The 24,657-nt window shown below is 61.8% G+C and overlaps 1 protein-coding gene and 1 non-coding gene across 2 annotated transcripts; both read left to right on the top strand.

The window, feature by feature from the left end:
• Window positions 1-1,400: 1,400 nt before the first annotated feature.
• Window positions 1,401-24,361, top strand: WNT10A (Wnt family member 10A). Its single transcript, XM_067298569.1, has 4 exons — window positions 1,401-1,617; window positions 4,777-5,039; window positions 15,179-15,555; window positions 23,579-24,361. Exons 1-4 carry the CDS (start codon window positions 1,559-1,561, stop codon window positions 24,044-24,046), a joined length of 1,167 nt encoding a protein of 388 aa, XP_067154670.1. The 5' UTR covers window positions 1,401-1,558; the 3' UTR covers window positions 24,047-24,361.
• Window positions 19,011-19,083, top strand: TRNAV-GAC (transfer RNA valine (anticodon GAC)). Its single transcript has one exon. It is a non-coding gene; the product is annotated as a tRNA-Val (tRNA).
• Window positions 24,362-24,657: the final 296 nt, after the last annotated feature.

Genomic DNA, 24,657 nt, shown 5'->3' with positions numbered 1-24,657 from the left:
CATACACTCACCCCGCCACACACACTCACCCCACTCCCCATGTGCACACACATACCTGCCACACACACTCATCCACATCAAGCACGCTCACTCATGCTGCTCACACTCACCCACACCCCATGCACAATCACCCCACACCCCATGCACACTCATTCCATGCCATGCACACTCCCCCTTACTGTGCACGCTCACCCATGCACCATGCACAATCACCCACACCACGCACACTCACACTACACCCAGTGCACACTCACCCCACCTACTGCTCACACTCACTCATGCCCCATGCACACTGAGGCCATGTGTTGTGCACACTCCCCCACACTGCACACTCCCCCAGACTGGGCACACTCACCCTACTCCCTCATTCACACTCACTCACTCAGTCCCCATGCACACTCCCCCATGCTGTGCACACTCACCCTACTCCCTGTTCATGCTCCCCCAAACTGGGCACACTCACCCCAAACCTCAAGCACACTCACTCACTCGCTCCCCATGCACATTCGCCCGGCACTCTCCCACGCCACTCACTTTCACCACACGCCCTGCGCACTCACCCCCGCCTTCCACACTCACCCCACGCACCGCACACACTCACGCGCGCTGCTCACTCTCCCTGCGCGCCCCGTGCACACTCCCTCCCGCCTTCCACGCTCCCCCCGCGCCCCCCGCACACCCACCCCACGCCGTGCAACTCCCCCCACGCTCCTTGCACACTCCCCGCCGGCTCCCCGTCGCCGCGCGCCCCCCACGCCGCGCCCCCCCACGCCGCGCACCCCCGCCCGCTCCTTCCCCGGCAGGCTGCGTGCGACACGCCGCCTCCCCGCCCCGCTGCCACCCTCTGCCCCGGCCTTCCCCCGCGGGCTCCTGTCTGGACGTGTCGGGACTCGGGCTCCGGGCGCTGAGTAATGCGCGGCGCAGCGCGATCCCAGGCAGAGCCGCCGCCGCCGCCGCTCCGCGCCCAGCGCTGCCGGGGCGCTCCGGCCGGGACCCTGCCCGCTCCGCCGGCGGCCCGGCGACACCGGGGGGCGGCGGGGGGGCCGCGGCCGCCCATGTGCCTGCGGGCCCCGCGGGAGCCGCAGCGCCGCTCGCCCGGCGAGCCCCCCCGGGCGCCCTGCCCACGCCCGCCGCGGCACCGGAGCCCCGGGGCGGCGCGGGCGCCCTGGGGAGCGGCGGCGGAGCGCGCCCCGCGGGCCGGGGGCGCGGCGGCCGCCCCCCCCGGCCCCCCGGCGCGCCCCCCCATGGGGGGCTGAGCCGGGGGGCTGCGCGCGGCGGGGCGGCGGCGGGCAGGGCGGGGGGCGCGCGGCCCTCGCCGGGCTCGGCGGGCGCTGGGGCGGCGGGAGGCGGGGGGGGCATCCCGGGAGGATGGCAGAGCCGCCCCGGCGAGCCGAGCCCCGGCGCGCAGGGAGCCAGTGAGAGGGAGGAGAGGGGAAAACACAAACAAGCAAACAACCCACAACAAACAAAGCGGGCAGAGAGCAGCGCCGAGCCCCGCCGCCCCTGCCCCAAAGGCGCCCGCCCGCCCGCAGCCCGCGCAGCCGCTGCCCCTGCGAAGATGCGCCCGGCCCTGGCCCACGGACTCTGCTCGCTGCTGCTCAGCCTCTGGGTGCCCAGGTAGGAGCTGCCCCGCCGCCGCCGGGCCCCGGGGGGTGCTGCCCCGGGGGGAGCTGCTCCGCGGGCCCGGGCCGGGTGGGGGGAGCGGGCCGGGAAGGGGGATCCGAGGGGCCCCGCTGCCCGCCGCGCCGGCCCGACCTGGCCCGGCCCGGCCCTCCCCAGCGGCCCCGGACGCCGGGGTCCCCTCCTCAGGGCGCTGTCAGGGCCGCTTCCCCCGCCGCCACCTCCCCGTCCCGGCCGGGCGCCGCCGGGATGCGCCGGGAGCCGGAGCCCGGGCGGGCAGCGGCGCCGGCTGGCGGCAGCGCCCGGGCCCCGCGCCGGGAGGCCCCCTCCGTCGGGGGGACGGTCCTGGCTGGAGCCACCCCGGCGCTGGCCCTGCCTGCCTCAGTTTCCTCCCCTCCTGCCCCGGGCTGAGGACGGGTCTGGCTTTCTCGGGGCGCCGCGGAGGGTGAGGGGATGTGGGGAGCACCGCCGGGTGCTGGTGGCGCCTGTCATGGGGACGGGTGCTGCGGGATCAGTGCCTTCAGCCTCGGCACCGGAGGGACCTGCATCGGGGTATAGGAGCCCCTGGGTCCCTTTCCCAGCTCTGCCGTTGACAAAGGCGAGGCGGAGAGGTGGGAGCCGGCTGCCTTCCAGAAACGGCCCCCCAACGTTCACCACCTCCTTCCGTCTCTGTCTGCCCCCCTCCCCGGTGACTGGGAGCTCCCCTCTGCCAGCGCCAAAACTTGTGCACTGCAGGCAGCCAGGGGTTAATTCTGGTGCTAGTGTGGGGGGGTCCCCCGCCCTTCCCCCTCCCTCCAGCCCCTTTAAATATAATTTGTTAACGTTGGGACTTGTATTAATTAAAGCAGCAGCCGCTGCAGCCTGTGACCTGGGGGCTTGTCACCGTGAAATCAAGTTTAAATCCAGATTTCAAGGGAGGAGAGAGCTAGGGGGGAGTGCTGTGTCCTCCTAGGGAGGGTGACAGTGACAGTCCCTTGTGAGTCCCTGGCCCCCCTGAGCCCTGGGTGGAGGAAGAGGGGGGCAGACCTGTGCTCCGCTCTCTGGGGTCCTGGAGAGGGCGCCCTGCCTCAGTTTCCCTGCTGTGCAATGGGAAGAATGACCATATCATCCCCCTTTAGGATACCCTAGGAGCTGGTGGGTGAAGGTGGCAGGTGCCGTGGCTGGCTCAGGACAGACAGAGGACGAGGTCCCTGCAATGCTTGGGCCAGGAGCTGCTGGGCTTGGGGATGCTGGCAGCCAAAGAGGTCTGCAGGGACTTGCTTCTCCTCTCGCCTCAACCAGGGCTTGCTCCAACAGTGTAAATGATAGCAGGAGCCAGGCATAGGATTTCCCCTCATGTGTAGGAGCTTTAGAGGGATGAACCTCCCCCTTCTCCCTTCCACTCTCCTCCTCTCTGCTCCCACCTTTCTGACTCTCCCTGTCAGAGTCACTCTGCATTTACTCTGGAGCAGACCCACAGATCTCCCCATGGAAGTGATGGGATGAGTGAACTCTGGGTGTAAACACACATGGGGAGTTGGAGAAAGCTTGTCCCTGGTGACAGGATGACCGTGACAGGTCCCCTTCCCCCCCCTGAGCAAGCTATAATTCAGCAGGGACCTTGGGGCTGAACCCTTCCTCCAGAGCAAGGGGAGCACTGGGGAATTCAGTCCCTGGCCCCCGAGCTGCTTCTGTCTGTGCACCTGGACCAGGCTTGCAGAACCTGGGGGAGCAGAGAGAGAGCAACCCTTCCTCCCAAGGCCTGGCTGCTCCATAAGGCAGCTGCAGTTCCTCCTCCAGCATCCTCCTCCAAGTCTCATTTCTGTGATCGAGGTTCAAAGAACTCCAGTTCCCTGCTCCTCCCAGGGACCCAGCCCCTGGCCGGCAGAGGGAAGAGGGAATCCTGCCTGGAGAGAGCTTTCAGCAGGAACTGAGCAGTCCTCAGCAAGGAGTGCAGTTGTGCTGAGCTCCTTGTGGACTCTGCTGCAAGCTGCAGGGTGGTCCTCAGCATCCTGCTGTCTGCTGCTTGGTTTGCGGGTCCTCTGTTTGGATGCTGTGGGTCCAAGGGTCCTTGAAGCCACACCCTTGTCTCCTGGATTTGGGAAGGCTCTTTCTCCTCATCCATCTCCCTCCCCACATCCATCTGTCCTATGTATACCTCTCTCTCAACTCCAGACACCTCTCTCTGGGCACAATTTATCCATCTCCCCACACTCCATCCATCTCCTGCTATCCCCAGACAGCATCTCCACTGTATAAACTGCATCACCTCCTTGGACCGTGCCCTGTCCATGTGCCTCCCTTGCACTCATCCATCTGCTGGTCTCCGTGCTTCTGCTCTCTGTGGTGACAGACATCAGGTCCAATGCGGCTGGGTTATGAGTGTGGACAAGGCTTTGGGTCATTGCTAGCTGAGCATAGTACTGGGAGCCTGTGGTGGAAGGGTGCTTGACAGGGTGCTCAGCTCCTAATTTACAGGAAAAGGGTGGTCCCTTTGGTTACATCCCTTGTTCAGCAGTGCCAGGGAGAGGTGGGAGAGGCAGGGAGGGGATCACCCAGCAGCAGAGATGGAGCCACATCTAGGGTGGTCTCCTGCTCCAGGGTCCCTGTGGCAGGGGAAGCCCAGGAAGAAACCCATGCCGTGTGGGGACAGCAAACCAGGGCAGACTGTGTGTGAGACAGTAGCCAGGGCTGGAGAGCTCTAGAAGAGCAGGTGGAGGGGTGCAGCCCTGGGAGTTACTGGGCTCTGGAGGCAGGAGGGCCAGATTTGGCTGCCACAGGGCACAGGCTGCCTGGCTGCCGGGGCTGTGCTGAGGTGGCTGGACAGCGCTGCAGCTGCTGGGGAATCTCCGCCCAGCTGAGCCTGCAGGTGTGACCAGGGGTTTCGGAGCCTCCACTCCAAGCTCCAGCTCAGTGGGAAGGAAAAGGGGCAGATCTGGCCTGGGGATTCCCTAGCCTTTGGGGCTGACCCTTTTCCAGTGCCCCTCATCTTTCCTCCTCCCTCTCTGCAATTCCAGCATGCCCTGGTGTGTCATCCTTGCAGGCAGTGGGCACAGTGTGGGGAAAAGGGTGTCTCCCCTCCCATGTCCTCCCCAAGCTCTTCCTCCTCCCTGAAAGGGAAGCAAATGATCAGCACTTTGCTTGCTCTGAGCTCACAGGCTTCCCTTTCCCTCCAAGCTCCTGCTCCAATGAAATCCTGGGCCTGAAGCTGCCATCAGAGCCGGTGCTGAATGCCAACACAGTGTGCCTGACCCTGCCGGGGCTGACCCGGCGGCAGCTGGAGGTGTGTGTGCGCCACCCTGACGTGACAGCCTCGGCCATCCAGGGCATCCAGATTGCCATCCACGAGTGCCAGCACCAGTTCAGGGACCAGCGCTGGAACTGCTCCAGCCTCGAGACCAAGAACAAGATCCCCTACGAGAGCATCATCTTCAGCAGAGGTAAGGGCCAGTCAGCCTCCTTTCTCTTCCTTCGCCCAGCTGCCGTTCTCTGGAGCCCATACAGGCTCCTCTTGGGCCCTGAACTGGTGCCCACAGCTCTTCCTTGGCTTATAGGACCAGGCCAGGTTTTCAGCATCCCCCTGGGTGAAGGCAGACAGTGAGCCAGAGCTTGAGAGACCTTTGGGTCTGCCAGACCAAGCAGCTCATCTGCAGCAGTGTGCTGGAGCACAGCTGGCCTCTTCACCATGTGCCTTTGTACCTACTCTTGCTCTTGTCCTGAGCTGTTCCTCCATGCCTGGCCCCAGCTGTGCCCCAGGCTGCTTCCAGACCTTGCTGCTTTCCAGGATCTTCCCCCATCCTGAGTAGATCAGTGTTCAGAGCAGTGTCATGGGGAGACTTAGGAGAGGATGTGTAGCACAGCTGTAGAGTCTGAAGGCAGGTGCCGTGCTCTTGGGATTTGGTTTGTTGGACGCTGTGAGCTTCTTGGCTCATTCACATCTTGTGCCTATGGGGATGGCATTTCAGTGCATCATGGTGATGAGGCACCCACCTGGCTAGTGGGACATAGCTCTGCGAGCCCATCACCGTGGTGTCCTGCCCTTATGTTGGGTCCCCAGTGCAGAGATCTGAGGCTGTCTGTTTTGTGAGACCTGGGACCCTGGAGCATGGTGGCATGGTGACCTGGGGGGGGCACAGAGATGGGCTGTGCTGGGGGCTCACCTGCCTGCAGATCCCACAGCCAGCACGACTGGAAGAGGTCTCCTGCCCAGTGCTTCACCCCAACTGCTTCCATAGTTTGCCAAGCCCAGGTGCCAGGTTCTCCTCATCTTCCTTGCAGGCATGGTTAGCTCTGGGCATGTCAGAGCCTCCCTATAGACCTCATGTTGATGCTCTTTCCCTCAGCAGTAGACTCTGTGGGTGCAGAGGGTCTGCCCTGCACGGGGTAGGTCAGGGTCCTGCAGAGGTTGTAACCCAATGGACCTTCTACAGGACCTGGTCCTACTTGTAGGTCTTCTCATCTAAAAGTACCCTGCACGAAGCCTGGGCCTTGGCACAGATTGAATCACCCATGTGCCCCAGGCCATGGGCAGGAGAGGCCAAGGTGGTGCCAGTGCCAGCCTGACAGGGTGCTGAGGGCAGGCAAGGTGCCCTGCAAACAGTTTGTTCTTCCAGCTTCTGAGGAAGGAGAAAACTCCCAAAGACCCCACTCATCTGCCCCCTCAGGGAGGTAAGCTAGCCAGGCGCCCAGAGAAGAGATGCCTCTGTCATCCCTTCCCCAAACTTCCCACTGCATCCTTCAGCCTCTTATCTCCCTGCTGCAGAGGGTTCCTGGGGAGTCAGATCTCAAGATCTTCATTTTGGCAGCTTGAGGCTTAAATGCCTTTGAGGGGGATGCACTGGCATGAGCCCCCAGACAGCTGTGGCAGATGGGGCTGGTAGGGAGATGGCTGGGGAGGGGAGCACAGCTTTGGTGCTTGTAGGTCCTGTGTCCAGGATAGATGAGCCATACTTTTCTGGAAGGGCTGTTTCCTTGGAGCAGATGCAGTGCGAGGGCTGCAGGCCTCTCTGCGGAACAGCTGTGTCCCCCTTGACGTGGAGCCCATCAGCATGCTGGTGCCTTGAGAAGGGCAGCATCTCTTCCCTCCGCGAGCTGCATGGAGGTTAGGGCCTGGCAGGGAGGGTGGGGACTGTCAGCCCTGATAAGCATCGCGGTATTTCCGGGTCCTCTTAGGAATGTGGTTCACTTCTAGCCTCCTCAGGCATCAGGAGACACGAGCTCACTGGCTCACGCCACTAACACACCCAGGCTAGCTGTCCTCCTCCCTTTGACAGAGTGGGTCCCATCAGGCTGTTAGAGAAGCTTGGTCAGCAGCATGGCAGTGCAGCGAGTGGTGGGGAAGCCAGCGGCTGGGTAGCAGGTACCCACACAGGCTGCAGCGCCAGGACACAGCAGAGCGCAGGGCTCGGCAGGCTACGGGGCTCTGGCTTCCCCATAGCACTGTGCAGCACAGCCCCTGCTCCGTCACCAAGGCCAGGGAGGCTCCCCCAGTGCATAATGATGGGTGAAAAAGCTGGTGGAGCCTTGCCCAACACGTGTGAAGCAATTGCTCCATCCACAGGGGCAAGGGGATCCCTCCATCTCTTGGCACGACTGAAGATCAGGGTGTTTACTAAAGGCAGCTTTCGGGATGTTGATGGCATCTCCATGGGAGCCTCTGCAGTGACCCCTGGTTCCAGCTCTTTGAAATGATTTGCTGGTTTGGAGAGAAGGAATTGGATGAGGGATGACTGGAAATGGTAATGAGAGGAAAGGAAAAACTTGCAGGCAAGGAAGGGGCTGCTGATGCCCACAGTGCTGCAGGGCAAGGTAGCTGGGCAGAGGACAGAAGGGTGCAAAGCCCAACACTTGTGTGGTGCCTGCAGAGAGGGCAGGGAAATGCCAGGGGCTCCCACTGCTTCCTCCTTGCTGTGCTCCAGCACTGACTTTCTGCATCTCTCTCTGAGCCCACCAGGTCTGGCTGTGGCTGGTGACGAGGGGCTGTATCCAACCCACCTGCCCTTGTGGCTCTCTTGTCTCCCAGGTGCCACTGCAGCCCTTCCCAGCTGTCAGGGCTGTGACGGACGGGTGCAGGACCCCCTGCCTTCCTGGACTGTGTGTCCGGGCCTCATGGTTTGTGTGGCGGCAGGGAGGAGTTGGGCTGGTGTGCCTTGGGGCAGCCCCATACGCCGGCTCCCGGGAAGCTTGTGGGCATGGCTCAGCCCAGGCATCCAGCACCGATGGTATCCCACCTCCTGGCCACACCTGGCCAGCTGTGCTGGAGTCCAGGGCCCAGCACTGGGCATGGATGGAGATAGGGATGGAGAAGCAGAGCAGATGGGCACCTCACAGCCTTCCTCTTTTAGGGGCAGAGGGTGCAGGATGAGTCCCAAGCACTCAGGCCATCTTGCGCAGTTGCTCAGAGCTGTTTTGGCACAGAGCAGGCCCCAAGGCTGGTGTCCTGGCTCATTCCCAGCCCTTCCATGCCCTTCAGTAAGGGAGCCAGCGCTGTGAGCGCCGCCTTGCAGCTGTTACGGACACAGACAAACAGACCAGCCATTAGAGCAGGGATGCTGGGCATATCTCCCGAGCCCTGGAGCCGGGAGGAGAGGGAAGCGGGGGAAGCAAGGGGTGCAGGCTGCAGGCATTAATGCATCTGACCGTGGGGGACCAGGTCTCTGCTCCGCACCCTGCCCCATCCTCCCCATGCCTGGGAACGCAACGTGCTCGCAGGATCATTGTTTGTAACCCGAAGTGACAGACGCCTTTAATCTTTCATTCCTTTTCCCACTTCTTCTGCCATCAGTTCAGCCATGCGTGAATCTCACTTTAAATTATTTGTAGCTGGCTTCTCCCTCCCGCTTCGCTCTGCTCCCGTCCTCCTGCATCTTGCACATCTTCCCCAGCACAGGCGGTGAGCTCTCCCGTGTGCCCAGCTCCACTGGCCACCCGCCCCGGCTCTGCCCAGCAACCAAACGCACGGCAGAGCCTGCGGGGACCCAGCCACAGGAACTAATTGAACCTGAGAGGCAGAGCAAATGACAGTGGCGAATGAGTCCCCATCTCCCAGTCCCACTGAGCTGGTCCCAGTAAGTTTGACTGCAAGTCCTGGGTAGCTGGAAAGGAGCTATGAGGCTTCAAATCAGACAGGGGTGGGAATCTGGGGGGGGCTTTGGGGAAGAGCAATTGGGGGGAAAGGGATTCTGATAGCACCCTGGACGCAGTGCAGACTTCCTGGATGTGGCAGGACGATGCAGCTGTCTCTGGGGTAGGGCACAGCAGCTGCAAGGCAGAGGTGCTCAACGGGTGAGCGGTGGGAGAGCAGAGACGCAGCCCAGGGACTTAGCGCCCCTGCTCTCACAAGCAGAGCCCCTCTTCTTGTGACACCCCCGTGGGCAGGGCTGTGGGTTTTGGAGCTTCAGTCTTTTGATGTTGCACCTGTGGGAGTGTGGGGTGTCCCTTGTACCCCTCGCTGAGCCTCCAGCACCATCTGCACCCCGTGTCCTCCTTGGCACTTGTTGCCTCCATGTGCATCCAGGCTCAGCTCTGCCATTGCAAATCCTCCTCACAGCCTTCCCGGCTCCTTGGCCAGCTGCCTCTGTCCTTGTCACCCTTCCTCCCATTCCTTGAGACTGTCACTCCCCTGCTGACACCCTCTGATCTTGTCCCTGGTCCCCTCCATCCCTGCAGTCCCTCTCGCTCCCTCCACATAGTGGCCTGGCCAGCAGAAATGTCATCTCCTTGACCACGGGGCCAGTGTGCAAGGATGAAGTGGAGAGATGGATGCAGGTTGCTGCATCTGCACGAGTAACTGAGACTGTGCCCTTTCTCTGGCTCTGAGTGCAAGTAGCATGGTTGCATCTACATAACTAAACTCCTCCCCACCACAAAGAAGGTGGCTGCATCCAAACTGCCTGTTGGGAGCAGCCCCTGGTATGTGCCCCCCCTGCCTCCAGCCTCCTGGGGCTGCTGGGCACCATGGGTTTGGCTGGGCTGAACTGTGTCAGGAGTGTGCCAACAACAAAATTGTGGATGGCAGTGGGTCACTGAGCCCTTGTCATGGCCCTGCTTGTGCATCTAGTGCAAACACGCTCCCTGAGCTGGGTGCAATGCCAGCAGGGCCAGGACTGTCCAACTGCCAGACAGAGGCTGCTGGAGATGTGGCCGAGGGATGCAGCAGGTCCCTCTGCCTGGAGCATTACCCCTTGCTCATCCCAACCCTGTCCCCATCTCTTATGGAGCTGTGAAAGAAATGGGATCTTGGCTGAGTGGCTGGGCTGCCTTGGAGGTCCCTGAGGCTGAGGGGCTGGAGGGGATGTGACTCTGGTGTGCAGGATCCCCCTAGCTGTTTAGAAGCCTTTGGTGGGATGGGTGAGGTTTGCAGGCTCTGCTTCTTCCTTAGAAGGGCTCCCTGGGGCAAGGGGGCCCATGGGTTCATAGCTAAACCTTGATTTCTTACAGCAAGAAGGGGGGAACTCCCTGAAGTGCTGGGAAAAGCCAGGTCCTGGGGCTCAGCCAGCTGTGAGCCAAAAGTTGGGGCAGGTTTTGCTGTGTATGAGTGAGGCAGGTGTTACGGCTACCCAGAGAGATGCTGCCGAGCTCAGGACCCTGGTGCCTGGCTCTGCAGTGCCCCAGCCAAGCCCTGGTGCCCGCAGACCACAGTGCCTGGCCCTGTGCAGCTGCAGCTGGGCTCCTGGCAGGCTTTTCAGCATCCCCAGGCAAACTGCAGGCTTAGCTCACCTGGCCCCAAAGCACAGGCAGGTGCTGTGGAGGAGCCCGCCAGATGCTCAGCTCCATCCCCATGGGTGCCCGCATCTCCTGGACTTTCCCCCAGTGGATGGGCACAAGTGGGGCCCCAGGGATAAGGCAACATGTGGAGATGCAGGGGTGAGCCAGGCTCCCTGCAGCCCACAATGCGGCTCAGGCTCCAGCTCGGAGCGCTGTGGGCGGATGTGGAGCCACGTGCTTGGAGCAAGGGCTCCAGGCTGTCCCCAGCACACTCGGGAGGCGCAGGGAGGCAAGTCGCGATCTGCAGAGAGCCGTTTAGTGCCTGGCGCGGGGCCAGATCCTGGCAGGTTCACCTGCAGTTTAATTAGGGAGAGGGGAGGGAGGGAGCAGGCCAGGGGAGAGGGAGCGTGTTGGGACTGGCTGGCTGTGCAGGCGGTGCGGGAGGCAGTGGGAGAAGCGCTCCTCCACCTCACCAGCCAGCAGGGCTGGGGTGCGGGGCTGTGGCGTGCCCACATGCCGGGTCCTGGACTCGCTGGCAGCAATCCCCAGAGTCACGGGGGCACTGCCGGGCAGAGGGTGGTTGAGCATCCCAAGGGTGCCCCAGGGCACCCCCGTGCCAGGGTCCGAGAAGGGGCAAGGCCTGTCCTGATCAGGCCCTTAATGCCACTCCGGCAACACGTTGGCAGATGCAGGGAGGGCTGCAGGCAGCGGCGCTCCCTGGGTGCGAAGGTGAACTGTGCGAGGAAGCTCATGGCTGGGACAGCTGGAAAGCGACCGCGGTCCAGGTGGCCATGGCTGGGAAGGACATGTGTCCAGGCAATCGCTTCCCTCCCAGTGGGCAGGAGGTCTGATTTGCTCCTAGGATTTGCTTTACTGTGTGGAGGTGTGCAGCTCTTGCTGCTCCGGCAAAGCTGGGAGCCCCCACCAGCACCTGAGCCAGGTCCGCTACCTTGGGCCCGCTGCAATGTCCCCGGGAGAAGCAGGGCCAGCTAGATCCTGGGGTCCTGCTAAATGGCCCCCCCATCTCCTAATTGGGTGGATGCCTGGAGGGCAGTAGGTGCCTTGACAGGAGACGTTTTCCCTTGCTAAGAAAGCTGCTTTGGGATCAGAGCTGGGGCCAAGATTTCAGACCCAGCCTCCTTGTCTGAGGGCCATAAAGGTCTTTGGGTGGGTGTCTGGTGCAGTCTTCAGTATATGGCAAGCTGGACCCAGGCTGTGGTGTTGGGGATGGTGTCCTCCTTTCCCTCTTCCCAGCAGGATGCATTGCTTCCCACAATCCTCCTCCTCTCATATCCTATGTCTGCAACATCCTCTGTGGTCTCTGGAGGGATCCAGTGACTCAAATGTCGCTGCTGAGGTCTTAGGTGGCTAAGGTGAGCAGACAGCCTCCCTCCAAAGGGCTCGCTCCAGCCGGTCACTGGGGCCGTCTGATGCACGCCACGCTCTGCCATGGTTCCTGGAGGTTCCCACCCTGCCGAGACCATGAGGCCAGCAGTTGTCATCTGCAGCCATGTTGCTCACTCCGTCGCTGTAGTCCTCTGGGCTCTGGCATGGCCTGGGTAGAGCAGGGAATGTAAACTGAACCTCGAAGCAGCAACATGCCGGCATTGCTGCTGCGGCCCCGTGGGGCGGCTGTGCTCGTGGGAGCCCAGTGCTACCCTGGCCCCATCCTCCCGATGATTGCTCGCAGCTCTCTGTGGAAGCATGGCGGGGCAGGAGGGAAGAAGGCAGGGAGGTGTGGTGAGGCCAGGCAGAGAGGTACCATCCCCAAGCAGGGCCACGTCAATCCAGGAGGTGATGCTCAACAGGATCCGTGCCGGGAAATGACCACATGGAGTTGGGAACAAGACTCCCAGAGCTGGGAGAGGTCAAGTCCTGGGGGACCAGACCATCCTCTGCCTGCCGTGTAGGGGATGGCAGCTCCAGGGACAAGGACCCGTGCTGTGTCCTTGTTCCTGGATGGCTGGAGAGCAGCAGAGGAAGGAGTGCTGGGGCCTGACCCCAAGAGTTTCCCAGCTGTGGAGGGCCCCAAGCGAAGCCGGCCTCTTTACCTGTAAGGAGACGGGTTTGCAAGACAGAGTGGGTGGGGTGGAGCTTCTGTCTGGGCTCCAGAAGGGATTTTAAGGAGATGCAGCTTGGGAAAATATTAATTAGGCTGGGGAAATGTGTGAGAAAGAGGCTAAGGCAAAGGCAGGGCTGGAGAGGAGAGCGTCGCCAGGTGGAGGGTTTGCTCCTGCCGTCCCCGGGCACCGGCCGTGCAAATAGCCTGGGCACGCAGCTGGGGAGCTGGCCTGGGAGGTGCCGAGCAGGGCTGGTGTGAGCGGGGCAGCATGAGCGGCGTCGGCCCTCCCAAGGGTGGCAGGCCGGGGACCTCGGGGGCCCCACCGGCCTGGGGAGGCCGTGAGCTGCCTACACAGTGTGCTGCTTCAGGAGGCAAAGAGTTGCGCTGGGAGGCGTGCAGAGGTGTCAGGGTGTGACGTGTTCCTGCCTTCGTGCAGGGCCGTGCTCGGGTCTGGCCCCAGGCCGGTGAGGGGTTGGAGCTGGAGCAGCCCCAGAGAGCAGGAATAGCCCAGGAGAGCTGATGGGGCAGCTGGGAAAATTGGGGATGCCGGGGACTCCCTGTGCTCCTTCTCCATCCTGCAGCACTTGCTGGGGGCTGAAGTTCCCTGAGTTTGGACTGGGGTGAGTGTCATGCCACAGATGCTTCCCGAGTGGCGATGTGGGTGTGCTGCCGGCGCTGCATCCCAGTGCCTCGCCAGGGGAGGCTGCGCGGTGTGCGCGTGAGCAGCCCCATTACCTGGCTGGTGAAAAATGTTGTTCAACTTGTGCATGGAAGGAGACAGGCTCAGAGCAAGCTCGTCTGACACTGAGGGGAAGCTGGGAGAGGCTCCCGGTTGCTTTTAAGCAGCACCTCGTTAATTTTTTAAATGCACTAGTGTCAAATTAACACACAAAAGAGCAGCATGACTTTAAATGCAGGTTCCCGAGATGCGTTTCATTTTCCTTTAATAAGATCATACCATTTGCTCAGCAGGCGGCAGTGAACCATTGAGGAGACATGCGTGTTCGCGAGCGCTGCTAATGACAAGCGAACACGCCGGGGAGCATTTGCGCGGCGCTGGCAGAGGGCTCCGAGCGAGCGCTTTCACCTCCTGTGACTCGTGGCGCAGGCTGGGGTGGGTGTGTTGGGGCGCTACCCAAGCCCCCCGTTTGCCAGCAGGGAGCTCAGCCTGTTGCAGGGCCCCAGCGCTGGGGAAAACGCCCCAAACCTCTGATCCGTTCGGCTGCAGCAAAGTGAAGGCTGATCAAGCAGCTCTTGGCCAAAGGAGGGTGGGAGACTTGCACATTTGATCTATTTATTTATTCACGTGTGAAGCCGTGGCAGCAAAGCTGGCCCTCCCTCCTTCCCCTGCACGTGCTGGGGCTGTTCGCTGAGTACCGAAGCGAAGCGCACTGCGGGTTTCCTGCTTGGCCCAACAACAGCAGGAAGAAAAATATTAGTTTGCGTTCAAGAAAAAGAAGGTTCCCAGGTAGGGGAGGCTCCTTCCCTGCCCTGGCCGTGCTGGCAGCAGCGCTGGAGGCCCCGGGCAGCCCCTGCTTGCAGCCGGCAGCAGGGTTGGCAGCGTCCTGCAGTGCCCGGCGCGGCCCTGGCCCCACTGCGGGGAGCCGTCCCTGTCCCCTTCCAGCCCATCCGGCGCTAATGACACTGTTGCTAACGTCCTCGCTCCCCGGCATTTAACGACAACCAGCTGCCGGCCCTGGCAGCGTGCGGTGCGGTCGCGCCACGCTCTAACTAAGTGGGGATGCTCGATTTTTCCAGCTCGGTATCACATTTACAAGATGTTTTAGGGCCTTGCGACAGCCGGCGGGGCTCGGGGAGGGAGGGGGCCGTGCAGACGGATGGGGCCAGACAGGCGCTGCCGCATGACCCCTGTCATTACGTGGTCCTGAGCCCTGCACCTAAGCAGAGCCAGCTGACGGGGTTTCCCACCGGAGGCGGTGGAGGGGGAACGGACGCATGCTGCGTGGATGCAGCCTGGCAGCTCCGGCTCCCGGTGCCGGGATGGCAGGTTGGCTGGGGTCCCCAAGGCCTGGTGCTGTGCTGCGGGGGGACCTGGGCGGGTGGGGAGCAAGGCATCCCCCGGCCGGGCGGCAGCAGGGGCAGAAATCCTGCCCGGCACGGTCCTTCCCGTGGTGTGACCCAGGCAGATGTTCACCCCAGCAGATTGCAGTGCTTCAAGTCCAACTGCCCTGCTGGGGAAGCCTTCTGCATGACTCCCCCATGCTTCCCGGTGCTGAAGAGGGCTCAGGAATGGGACATTTCTCAGCAGAACTGTTCCTCAGCCAATGATTTTTTTGATATAGTGGGAAACTCTGAGTGGGGAGGAGGGGGCAGGAGATGTTTCCCTCCCCGTCAGACCCGCGAGACTCCTGCTGGGGGCCTGAGCTCTGCCCTGGTGCTGTCTCCGCAGCTGGGTGTGAGTGCAGCGTGGGGCTGGGAGCAGCGAGAGCCCTGCCCGGGGCCAGGCTGGGGGTCCCAGATGCAGCCAGTGCAGGGCAGAGTCAGCAGAGCTGGGATTCAGGCAAATCCAGAGCAGCAAAGTGCCCCGGGGAGAAGGGGGCCGGGGGCAGGAGGTGGTGCAGGGCACCACCGTATGAGGATTTGCTCGCGGTCCAGCACAAGCTGGTGCAGCAGGACCAGGCAGGGCACAAGCGGGGCCTCAGGCTCTCATCCTGACCAGAGCCTCCCTGCACCTAGCGCAGTGCTGGGGCTGACTGGCCAGCAAGCACCAGGGGCCGAAACCCAGCCGCTGCATGCGGGTGGCCATGTTCCCGCCACCCCACCTGATCCCTGCTCTCTCCTTCCTCGCAGGCTTCCGGGAGAGCGCCTTTGCCTATGCCATTGCCGCTGCCGGCGTGGTGCACGCTGTCTCCAATGCCTGCGCCCTCGGCAAGCTGCAGGCCTGCAGCTGCGACCAGAAGCGCCGGGGTGATGAGGAGGCTTTTCGCCGCAAGCTGCATCGTCTCCAGCTGGAGGCCATGAACCGAGGCAAAGGCATGGTGCACGGGGTGCACATGGAGCACATGCCGGCCGAGACCCCCGGCCTCCAGGACTCCTGGGAATGGGGAGGGTGCAGCCCCGATGTGGACTATGGGGAGAAGTTTTCCAAGGACTTCCTCGATTCCCGGGAAACCTACAGGGACATCCACTCGCGCATGAGGCTGCACAACAACCGTGTGGGCCGGCAGGTAAGCGGCGCGGGGCGCTGGGCAGGGTTGCGCAGGGCAATTGTGGCATGGACAGTGTCCCTGCGCCTGGGGCGCACACAGGATGTCTGTGAGGGGCTTCTGCTGAGACATTCATTGCTGTTTTTTTCTCTGTTCCCCTTTGCAAAATTCTGCAAAGCTTGTGTTTCTAGGGGAGGGAAAAATCCATTTTCTCCCCTATCTTCCCAACTCAAATTGTGCCTTCTCTTTCCTTCTGTACCAAAACAGGGATCATAGGGAAATATGTAAAAGTGACCATGTCCCCTGTTCCCTGCTGATGGGAACACAGCGTCAGAGCAAGGCGGTGGAGCTTGCTGCAGAGAGCCTGACCATGGCCAGGGTCGCATTTGGGTGGCCCATGTTGGCTGTGGCAATCCAAGGGTGCAAGGCTACATTTGCCCCAGGCCTGAGACATCCCCTCTCCCCAGTTTTGCAGCTGGGCAGCTCACCTGACTGTGTTGCAGCTGGCAGTACGGGGATGTCACTGCAGTAAATCCAGCCTTGGCCATTCAGGGGACAGCCGGCACCTCGGGACCCAGGGACTGTGTCTCCTCTGGATGAACTCTGTGTCGGGCAGGCTGTAGCGGGAGGGTGCTGGAGCACAGCTGCAGGCTTTGTGGACAGGGAGGAGACAGTCTCTGGTGCCGCGTGAGAGGGAAGGGTGCTGAAATGCTCTGGTCTCTGCGAGGGGGCACAGTGTGGGCTCCCAGCACCCGGCTGCAGCCCTGCCTCCGGAGAGGGAGCGAGGTGGTGCCACGGGAGCTGCTGCCCTGTGTGAGCAGGGCTGGGCTGGATGGGGTGGGCTGGGCTGAGCTGGGCACCTGTGCCGGTTCAGCCGTGTGGCATCCCCTCGAGAGCAGAGGCGAAGGCTGCCAGCCTCATCCCCCAGGCCCACGAGGTGGGGGGCTGGAGCCCGCCCAGCCGAGGGGAGCATCCTCCCCTCCATCCTTATGGTGTCGTGTCTCGTTAAAGGTGCTAATTAGGAGCTTTCTGCTTGGAAACCGATGTTTAAAAGCAGCCTGACATTGGAGATGACAAGCGTGCAGGCAGGACAGCTGCATTTCCCTACCCAGCTCTGCCAGAGCAGGTGCTAGGGAGACCTGCACCGCTGCTGGGTGCAGGGGAGACCCTGTCACATGGATCCAATGTGACATTTGTCCCTAAGATCCCTGCCACACACTGCCAGGACAGCACAGGGAGGTGTGAGGTGGCTATGCATGGTCTGCGGGCTGTCCACACAACAGAGGGGTGGCAAGGCAGACCCCCAAGCTCAGGCAGTTGTTGCTGACAGCCCAAAACCAGACACACATCTGGTTTGCTCAGTGCCCCCTTCCCATTACCTCTGCGTCTTAAGATGGGGGCAAAGTGAAGGCACAGCCTTCCTTGGAAGTGCTGGCCATTTCCCAGCAGAGAGAGGTGCTGGGCTCAAAGCGGAGCAGTTCCCCAAGTACCAGCCCCTTGCGGGACCCCAGCGGGGCTCCCAACCCGGCAGCGCTGGGTGCCGCGCGGTGCCCCAGATTGCGCCACCTGGCTGCCCTTGTTCAGGCTGGGCGCAGCCCTGTTTCTCCAGGAACATTTCCCTGCGGAGACGGGGCTGCCGCAAGCTCAGACTCAGTTGCTTTTGTAAGGTACATTTGACTCATTAATCCCGGTCTCCCGACAGCAGCAGCCAGGAGTTTTGCTGCTACAGAGCTGCGCTTCCTCCTGAGACAGTCGCTGGTGCTCACAGCACATCGCTGCTTGTAGCCAGTGCAGAGCCTGCGTTGCCAAAGTCCAGTTTCCCCAGTGCGGGGCATCCACCCCAGTGTTGCTGCTTGCTGCCTGCAAGCAGAAGGGAGCTACACTCGACCCAGGGCTTGCTCCTCCTTGCCTTGCCATGCCGACCACCCCAGCCTTTGAGGTGCTGATACACACAAACCCTTTGGGTTGCTTGGTGTTTCCTATTTAAAACCCTGCTTTCAGTTGTTCACAGTTTTGCCAGATTTTGACCTTTGGGGTGAGCATGTCACAGGCCGCACGAATAAGTAATTAAAGATCAGAATTACATAGGGAGTGTTTCCCTGGGACGACTCAGGCAACTGGATGTGCCTCTTGGTCTGAGCATGCTTAAAACTGTGAGCTGGGGACACTGCAGAGCAGGGTATTGATGTGTGCCTTTCCCTCATGCTAGAGCTGTGCTTTACTGCCCCGAAAATCTGTTCCAGTTTGGCCAAGCTGTGAATGCGTGGGGAAACCCAAAGCTTTTTGCTTGTTTTGCTTTGTTTGTTTGCACATGGCTCAGCACTAGACAGCTAAATGCTGCCCAGGCTGCTCTGCCCCAAGCCATGAGAGACCCCCATCCCTCCTCTGGCTGCAGGGCTCGTCCTGGCTCCCCTCCAGCTCTGTGTGTCCTGAGCTGCCATGGGTTCTCGGCAGTGCTCGGAGATTTGGGACCTGTTTTTCCATCTCCCGAGGGAAAACAGACCCCTGCAGAAGGAGGGGATGGTGGGAGCCAGGTCTGTGCAGAGGGGAGATCACCATGCAGCTCCTTTGAGGTCCAGCAACAGCAAAAGTGCACCAGGTCTGCTTGTCCTCGAGTGCAGGAAGGAGGTGGCACGGGACTGGCAATGACATCAGCTCTTGGTGGCTTCAGAGGCAGGAGCTAGACTGAGGCAAGAAGCTTAAAGGGTGTAAGTGGAGGGAGAAGAGGACCAAAAGGATATCGCAGGGGCTTCCCCAGCCTCGGGCAGGGAAGCGTTGGCTGGACAGGGTGCCCAGCTCAGGGACCCTGTTGAAATGAGGGTGTGAGCCAGTCTGTGGGTCAGCTGCCTTCCCGACATTGCCTTTGCATGGGTTGTGATGGTCGTGAGCACCGTGCAGGGGAGCAAGGGTGGTGACACAGTGCCTGGCCTGTGTCCTTTGGTGCCGGGGTTATTGCCAGGGGCCGAACCCAGCCTTGCACATTACCTGGGGATGGGTTCTCCCAGCCCGATCTCTTAGCTGCGCTGGGTGTCCCACATGCACCTAAGCACTCCTCACTCCTAGGACCTTCTTTCTGCAATAACAAGGAGCAATCTCCTGGGATTTCCCAGAGGGAACCTGTGAGGAGTGGCCATTCTGGATGCTGCTGCTCCATGGTGCTCTCCCCACACGGGTCCCTTGGTTGGTGTGCGAGCCCTGAGGTTTGGACCCCTCCAGCAGAGCAGTGGTGCGGCCATGCGTGCTCTGCCCTGCCGCACACCTTCCCTTTCCATGCACCAGACTTAGTTGCAGTGCCCAGAGCTCTCCAGCATCTTGGTGAGATGGTGCTGAGCACCCTCTCCATGTTCCATGAATGTCCCAAGGGTGCTCTGTGTCCAGATAAGGCCAGTGCATGCCTGGCTCCCAGTTCAGACACTGCAGCACTAGAGGAGGTGACAACCACACAGGTGGCTGCTCACAGAAACCATGGGATGTGGGTTTCTGTAGTGTAGTGGTTATCACGTTCGCCTGACACGCGGAAGGTCCCTGGTTCGAAACCAGGCAGAAACACACTGTCTTTCCCCTTTTAAATCACAGCACCCTGCCACAAACCTGGGAAGGGGGGATTGCATGCTGCAGGCTGCATGCGATGCAGAGCACCCTCTCGCCTGCCTCACTCTGATCTTCCCAGCCTCCTCCAGGCATGGGGCAAGTCAGATTTTCTCTTCTCTGCTGCCCACCCCAAATCCCCTCTGATGCCAGGCAGTGAGAGCAAGTCACAGCTCTGGGTAAGCAGAAGCAGGTTGCGAGACTTAAACCTCAGATGTCCAGCCCTGCCCCACACTGGCTGCTTGGGTGGCTGCTGCCTGCTCTGCCAGGGCAGCCAAAGGCTTGCAAGAGTGCATGCAGGTGGAGAAGCGACAGCAAGGAGCCAAGCAAGCACAGGGATCCGCGGTGAGTCTGGCTGCTCCTGGAGCGAGGACATGAGGTCTCAGCTCTTCCTTGTGACACAAATGACCCAAAGCTCCCCATGACTGGTGGGGCTGATCCAGTGAGTGAGGAAGGACAGCCCAGACAGGCGCTTTACAGGGACTTCCATCGCCAGAGCAGAGCTGGCTTCAGGTCTGAGCCTTTCATGTGTATTATAAGGAGCAGTTAGATGGTCGGACAGGACTTTCCCAATGTGGCTTTGCTCAGCCTGGCTACCCTAGCATCCATCCTGTGTGGTGCTGAGGGATGGCGATGAAGTGTGGCCCTGCAGAGAGCGGAGGATGCCTGTGGGGATGCCTGGAGCTGTCCCCCACCCGAGCCCCGCTCCGAACATGTAGCCAGTCTCCAGCTCTGCTGAATGCTTTCTGCAGGGACTCAAGGAGGGAGTTTGCCAGGCTGGTGGGGGTGAGACGCTGCAGTCCTGGGCAGGCTGGGGACAGCCAGCGCTGATAATGCCTGCAGGAGGCTTCAAAGCAGCCACTGCTGCACCAGGGGAGGATGCACCCCGCCAGGAGGGTGTCGCAGCACTCCAGGGTGCCCTCCCTGCCCTCCCCAGCCCCGTGGGGAGGAAGGGGCTCCACACAGGGGCTGATCCCTGGCGAGGAGCGGCAGGCTGGGATGGTGGCGAGTGTGCAGGAGGCTCTGCAGGTCCTCCTAACCTGCCAGATCAGAGCAGGAGAGGATGAAAGGGAGCCTGGAACTACCCATTACCCTCACAACAAAGGCCTCCGATAAAGCGCTTATGAGCGTGTCTGGGAGGAGCTGGGAATGTGTGAAAGAAAGCACCAGCGAGTCCGGGCATGTGCCGAAGCCAGTGTCTGTGAGATGGGGAAGGATGTGGCCAGGTAGGGGTGAGCGGAGGAGCAGCCCGGTCCTCCCTGCATCCTTGGTGCCCCCATGCCTGGCCTGCCCTGGGAGCCACGCTGGACTAGCAGTGGGGTCCCATGCTCCCTGCGCCAGCCGTGGGTCATGCCGTGCAGCAGTCTGGAGGCGCAAGCTCGGCTCTTTTGGTCCCTCTGCATAGGAGGAGGGAGAGCAAACTGTCTCTGGGCAGGGATGGGTGCTACGGTGCCAGGGCTTGGGATGCCCGTGGTGAAGGGTCGGCGCAGTCTGTGCCGGGTGATGGGGACAGCATCCACACACTACCCTCTCCGGCCCTAGCTGAGACCATCTGTAGCCCCATTTGAGCTGCTGGCTGCCTGCACTGGCTGCCACGCCATGGTACTCTCCATCCTGACGGGGATGATCCCAGCCGCAGCCTCTGAGCAGCGCCACAGGGATCTTCCCTGCCGGTCCGGCAACCCTGGAGCAGGGAGGGGACGCGGGAAGTGATGGGATCCTGGTGCAAGTGTGTTCCCGTGGACTGCGGCAAACAGCCGGTGTTCCCTGCTGGCACACCCAGGGCATGGCAGAGAGGGCAGGCAGCTCATTACCTGCGAGGTGGAGGCTGTTCCCAGCAGGAGACAGGACTCTCAGCAGGATGAAAGCCAAACTCCAGCCCAGCCCAGACCTCTTCACCATGTGCCCCAAGCTCCAGGCGTGTTTTCCTGACCTGTCTTCATTAACATAACTGCTTAGCAACGACAAGATTTACTTAAAAACAAGAAAACAAGGAGGAAAAAAAATACCCATCCCTACCAAAACAAGGCACTCCTTGCACACTCATTCCCCCCAGGGAGGGGGCAAGAGCAGGCAGCATGCGTCAGGCGCTAAGCCGGGCAGCTGGGCACGGCTGGCATCATGAACCGAGATCTTGCGGGGGGCTGCGAGTGCCCCGGGGCTCCCCCGGAGCCCCAGTGGGTGCCTCTGGGTGGTATCAGCCTGCAAGAGCGTGGTTTGCTCTGCTCCAGCCCCAGCTTGGCTTAGCCCCACTCGGCAGCCGGAGGGTGCCATGGGAAGGGGATTTGCTGGAGCCCGTGCGAGTGCGTGGGCCCCGGGGCACGCGACCCAGCAGGGAATCCCTGTCCCTGCTCGCAGAGGCCAGAGCCAGGCAGGAAATTGTCTCCTAACCACCACAAAGCTGATGGCAAAGCGCTTCAAAGGGCCTGCTGCCTTAAATCTATCCACGCTCTGTAATTTGGGGCTAATTTCCCTTATTACGTTGTTACTGTCAGGCAAAGGGATGCTAAGGAGGAGGACGAGGACAGGCCTGCTCTCTTTCTTGCTGCTCCCTGGGGCGGCTTGGAGGAGGCCATGTGTTGCCCAAGGCAGGGACCTCTGTCCCCACGCGGGGACAGAGCAGAAAGCAGCTCCCTCCTGGGCCATGCACAGATATGCAGCCGCTCTGTGTCCCTGGAGAGTGCTGTTCCCCTGGGCACAGCCAAAGCAGCATCCTTTGCAGGGACAGGGGAGCTGGGATACCGGCATGTGGGACCCACCTCGTCTGCCCTGCAGTGTGTGTGCGCTGGGGCTCAGCACCTGCCAGCAGCATTGCTGCGGTCACTGACAGCCTGTATCTTTAGCTGGGAGAAACTGGGTGGAGGGAAGGGGGTGAAATGTGTAGACCATATCATATTGCCCTAGTGCACAGGGACAGCAGCGTCTTGCATGCTTGGCTTGCTCATGGTGATGGGATGAGGCCTGGATGGAGAGAGCAGGGCCCCCTCTCCGCTCTGAGTGGTTTCAGGTACCTCTCCACACTGGGAGGGAAAGCCGTGGCCAACACTTCTCTGCCTGAGCCCAGGTGCACAGAGTCACACAAGCAAATGTCCACAAGCCGCACGCAGCCCGGCTCCCACTCCAACCATTCAGCACCTGCCCTGGCTGCCGGCACCCGGTCCTGCTGGTGTGCCGTAGTCCCCTCCTCCTTGGCCTCCTTGGCACGGCTGCCTGCCCAAAGGTCCTTCTTGCCCGCGCACTGGCCATGTGCCCCTGTGCAAATGGCGCTCTCTGGCCAACACAAACCACAGCTGCGGCCAGCCCACGTGTGCTGCCCCTTGCAGAGGATGGACGTGTGGCAATGGCCTTGCTGCGGCCTCCCAAAACCACAAGTCCAGGCTGCGAGCATCTCTGGTCCCTGTTTGAAATTCAGCTCTCAGTGTGACGGCAGGAGACAGCTCTTCAGCCCCCTGGCGCTGCACCCAGGGCTCACTCAGGAAAACAGGCAAGAGTCAAAAGCCAAGATGCTCCTGAGAGTCCTGGAGCTTGGGCTTTATGGGTGGCACCTGAGGTCTGCAGAGCTGCCAGCACCAGTCACTATTGGAAAACCCTAGAAGGTTTTTATTGGAAAATCGAGAAGGGGAAAAAGATCATCCCCCAGCTCACAGACCAGTGCACAGAGACCCTGCCACAGTGCTGGGCTGGGAACGGGCAGAGCTGGTGGGGGCCAGCGCAGGAGAGCAGGAGATGGGGCTGCTGAGGAAGGAAGAGGGGCTGGCTTGAAGGCAGCTACGTACATGCATGGAGAAGGTGGTGGTTTGGGACTTTCCTGGCCAGGAGAGGGTTTTGCAGAGGTGAGCTCTGCCACTTAGCCGATCAGGGCTGCAGAGAGCAGCTCACTCACAATCTCAGCTTCCCCTGAAGCCCAGCCAAGGCTGGGCTTGTAGCACAGGGCAGAGAGCGCTGAGGCCAGGGTCCCCAGCAGCAGGTCCTGGCTGGCAGATGCTTGGGAGACCTCTGTGCTGGTGCAGGAGGGCTGCTGGGAGCCCAGGTGCCCCAGGTGAGCTGGCAGAGATGTGGTCAAACTAACTTTTACCTGGGTTTCAGGGGCTGTGTTGGTGCTTCTGAGCCCAAGCAGGGTTGAAAACTGGGTCCCAGGCTCCTTGTGCCTGTTGCTGCTACAGGCAGGGCTGGGCAGCAATCGAATAGCTCACCTCTCCTTTAGGGGTCGGTCCCATGCTGGAGTAAAAATGCAATTTGGTACTGTCAGGATGAGTAGGAAGAGAAGCCTGGGGTCTCGGTCGCACTGGGCACAGCCGTAGGGTGCAGCCTTGCTGGCTTTGCAATTCTGGGGTCTGGGAGCTGCTCATGCCAGTCCACGGTGCTGACACACAGTGAAGCCACAGCAAGTGCTGGGCAGCTTCTCTGGCCCCCATGCACTGTTTCCCCCATGCTAACCCCTCATCTGCTCTCCCAGGTGGTGATGGACAACATGCGGAGGAAGTGCAAATGCCATGGCACCTCGGGGAGCTGCCAGCTGAAGACCTGCTGGCAGGTGACACCTGAGTTTCGCCTTGTGGGATCCCTGCTCAAGGACCGCTTCTATGGGGCAACCCTCATCCGGCCCCACAACCGCAACGCGGGGCAGCTGGAGCCGGGCCATGCTCGGCACCGCCGCCGGGCCAGCATCAGTGAGCTGGTCTACTTCGAGAAGTCACCTGACTTCTGCGAGCGGGAGCCGGCCCTGGACTCCTTGGGCACGCAAGGGCGCCTGTGCAACAAGACCAGCCCGGGCATGGACAACTGCGAGAGCCTGTGCTGCGGCCGCGGGCACAACATCCTGCGGCAGACCCGCAGCGAGCGCTGCAACTGCAAGTTCCACTGGTGCTGCTTCGTGGCGTGCGAGGAGTGCCGCATCACCGAGTGGGTCAGCGTCTGCAAGTAGCCCGGCAGGGACAGGCGCCCGCCCCAGGGTGCCCGGGACAAGCACGCCTGCCTGGGGCGGGAGGGAGACGGGGACCAGCGCTGGGAGGGAGATTGAGCCGCGGCACCCGCTTCCCTCCACGCCGGGCCAAGGCGAGCAGGAGAGGAGCTGCTCAGCACGAGGGCGGCCTGGCCCTCCAAAACCAGCACTTTGTCCTCACCCAGGGAGGGCAGGGCTGCCCACTGCCCGCCCAGCCTCGCACCAGAGCACCGGGGCTCCCGGCCGGGGGAGCGCACGGTCATGCTATACAGACCGCCGACACCAGCACCACTCGGGGGGCGGAGGGTGGGCACGGGAGGGGGTGACTCACTGACACCCAGCGGGATGGGGCAGGGTGGGGTGGGGACCGCAAGGCATGGGGAGCCCGGGGGGAGGGTGGGGGGGGACACTCTGGCACAGTGCACGGGCTCCTCCGACCTCGCGCAAGGCCGTGCTCCAAGCGGGATGGGAATGGAGGACAAGCATCCCATGGGACAGAGACGGGGCACAGCACTCCGTCCTGGAGCCCGCCTCGGCCAGGGCACAGCTGGGTCCAGCTTGGGCTGCAGCACGGAGGATTTCCACAGGGGCTG

Source organism: Apteryx mantelli, chromosome 6 (assembly GCF_036417845.1).
Source record: "Apteryx mantelli isolate bAptMan1 chromosome 6, bAptMan1.hap1, whole genome shotgun sequence".
In the NCBI taxonomy this organism is placed as follows: Eukaryota; Metazoa; Chordata; class Aves; order Apterygiformes; family Apterygidae; genus Apteryx; species Apteryx mantelli.
This window is presented reverse-complemented; position numbering and strand designations above follow the sequence as displayed.

Coding starts and splice junctions, on each gene's coding strand:
- WNT10A (XM_067298569.1), top strand. CDS start 1,559: ATGCGCCCGGCCCTGGCCCACGGACTCTGCTCGCTGCTGCTCAGCCTC. Junction 1,618..4,776: donor CTCAGCCTCTGGGTGCCCAG/GTAGGAGCTGCC, acceptor TTTCCCTCCAAG/CTCCTGCTCCAATGAAATCC. Junction 15,556..23,578: donor ACAACCGTGTGGGCCGGCAG/GTAAGCGGCGCG, acceptor CTGCTCTCCCAG/GTGGTGATGGACAACATGCG.